Source organism: Lolium perenne, chromosome 6, assembly GCF_019359855.2.
Source record: "Lolium perenne isolate Kyuss_39 chromosome 6, Kyuss_2.0, whole genome shotgun sequence".
In the NCBI taxonomy this organism is placed as follows: domain Eukaryota; kingdom Viridiplantae; phylum Streptophyta; class Magnoliopsida; order Poales; family Poaceae; genus Lolium; species Lolium perenne.
The window spans coordinates 24,656,743-24,659,325 of record NC_067249.2 but is presented as its reverse complement, the minus strand read 5'-3'; the positions used below and the strand labels follow the sequence as shown (position 1 = coordinate 24,659,325).

At 49.8% G+C, this 2,583-nt stretch overlaps 1 protein-coding gene across 1 annotated transcript; it reads left to right on the top strand.

Annotated features, from left to right (window-relative positions):
* Positions 1-208: 208 nt before the first annotated feature.
* LOC127309762 (uncharacterized) lies at positions 209-1,826 on the top strand. Its single transcript, XM_051340496.2, has 2 exons — positions 209-909; positions 992-1,826. Exons 1-2 carry the CDS (start codon positions 445-447, stop codon positions 1,721-1,723), a joined length of 1,197 nt encoding a protein of 398 aa, XP_051196456.1. The 5' UTR covers positions 209-444; the 3' UTR covers positions 1,724-1,826.
* Positions 1,827-2,583: the final 757 nt, after the last annotated feature.

Here is a 2,583-nt window from a genome sequence, read left to right as displayed (position 1 = left end):
CATGACATTCTGCATCTGATTGTTGGGTATTAAATGGACCTATCCTGCGCTACCGCCCGAGGCGGGGCGAGAGGGAGGCGACAGGCGGGCGAGACGGCAGCGCGGGGCGGTGGTTCCACCGCCCGGCGGTAGCGCCCGCTGCCGCCCGCGCTGGGGGCGAGAGGGAGGCGACAGGCGGGCGAGAGGGGGGCGGCAGCGTTGGCAGCACGGGGCGATAGCGCGGGTGAGAGGGAGGGGGTAACGGCTAGCTGACGTGGCGCGATCTGATTCGTCCACTTCAGCTAGCTGTTGGGTAGCCATTGCTGGTTCAAAAAATTCGAAAAAAAAGCCAAAAAACCTCCAAAATTTCATCCCCACCCCCTATAAATACCCCCATATGGTTTCACTCACTTCACACCCATTTCATCTCATTCATCTCCTTCACTCTCTCAAATCTTCTCCACCATGTCTGGTTGGACTCCAGATATGACCTCGTTCACGGATCTCTTGCAGCCTGACGGGTCACCAGTACACCTAGATGATGTCTCTCCGACACATCGTCGCTCCAATGTCGGTTCTTTGCCGCTTCCCCGAGTTTTATACTCCTCCGGCACACCACCTCCGGGGCCATATGGGCCATACGCTCCACCTCCGGGGACATATGGTTCATACCCTCCGCCTCCGTATCCATACCCCCCACCACCTCCACATGCTCCACCTACAGGTAGCGGGAGTGGGACTGTACCTCCTTACCCACCACCTTCGTACGGTTCATACGCTCCACCTTCGTATCCATACGCGCCATATGGTCCGTACCCCCCACCACCTCCTGAAGCCAGTGCTCCAAGCTCCGAGTCCAATGCCGCGGAAAGAATCGTACCACCGCGTCCAAAGAGGCTTGACTGGACTACTGCGGATGAGGAAAAACTGGTACTTTACTTACCCATCACATATTTATTTCGGGGTTGGTTCTTGCTTGGATTTTTCACTAACAATATCTATTTCGGGGTAGGTTCATGCTTGGATTTTTAACTCCAAGGACTCTGTCGCCGGTAATTGCAAGACCGGCAATAGTTTTTGGGGTCAGATAGCTGCAACCTTCAACTCTACCTCGGATCCTGCCCGTCGTCGGACCTCGAAGCAACTGAAGGATCATTGGAACGCCTACAACAAGGAGGTGTCCCTGTTCAATGCATACCACATCCAAGAAGAATCGTTACGTCAGAGTGGAGCAGACGATGCAATGGTCATGAAGGCGGCAATGGAGAGGTACGCGAATGACAAAAGAGTGACTCAGCCGTTCAGACGGCACCACCGGTGGGAAGCTGTTCGCAATGAAGCAAAGTGGAAAGGACAACATGGTCCTGGTAGTGGAACCGATTCCACTTCCAAGAGAAGCCGTCTGGGAGTTTCTGGTGAGTACAGCTCTAGCGACGCGACGACGGAGGAGGAGCGTCCAACGGGCCGCGATAGGGCCAAGGCCGTGGCACGTAAGGATAGGAGGAAGGGGAAGGAATCCTCATCAAGCAGTGAGGTAGCAAGTAAATCCTTCGCGATGAAGAACATGTTGAATGGTTTAGTGAAGGCTAAGCTACTCAAGCAATGGAACAAAATGAAAGACCGATCAACCACCGACATGAACGAAGCAGAAAAGCGCAAACATGCGAAGGCCATCAAGATGGTGGAAAAAGAGCTTGGTCTGGAAGATGATGACGAGGAGGAGGAGGAAGAGGAAGAGGAGTAGAATTTTTATGTATTATGTAATTTTTAAAATTTATTATGCAATTTTATTAATTATTATGTAATCGGTAACATCTTGAGTTGAATAAAATAATTTTCTTGCATTATTTCGAATGTCTAAAAAAATCGAGTGAAATAACTTAATCTGAAAAAGAAATGGTGATGTGGAGGAGAGAGAAGTGAGAGCTGGCACTATAGCCCGTGCACTGGCACCGTGGGGTGAGAGTGGGGTAAAAGCTGACGTGGCGAGGCTATAGTGGGGTGATGCATTGGTACCAGCCTAATGAAACTTGTTAAAGTATGATATTGGTTTTGTTAAAATTTGGATGTATCGACACCATGAAAAAAAATAGCACGCTATTTTGTTGTTTTAGGTATTTAGAAGGTGAACACTACGAGTTATGCATAATTTGCTCGTTATGTCGCTAATCTCGCTATTAATGGCGCTAAGCTCGCTATTTGTTGTATCGTTATAGCGTTGTAGCGCGCTAAAAAAGTTATAGAAATAGCGGCAGCCCACGAGCCCCCGATTCCAACCTAGTTTAACTCAACCCCAGGTCGAAAACCTAAACATTTTTTTATTTTAGTAACAAGTAAATATTTTATTTGAAGGTAAGAAACTTGCGATAAGTCGCCATTTTCAGTCCTCACGTTGCCGCGGCAGTGGTGGCTACAGCAGCAGTGCCACTCTTGAACTCTTCTCCAGCTCTGCCCTGCCACCTCAAGGTGGCACGTCTCGACCAGAAACACCATGAAGACCCGCGCCTCGACCAGAATCACCATGAGGTCTTCGCTGCTAGGTTACCACTTCTTGCGACACGCGACAATCATATCTAGTTTTGTCCTTGCAGGTTCTCTTCCAAC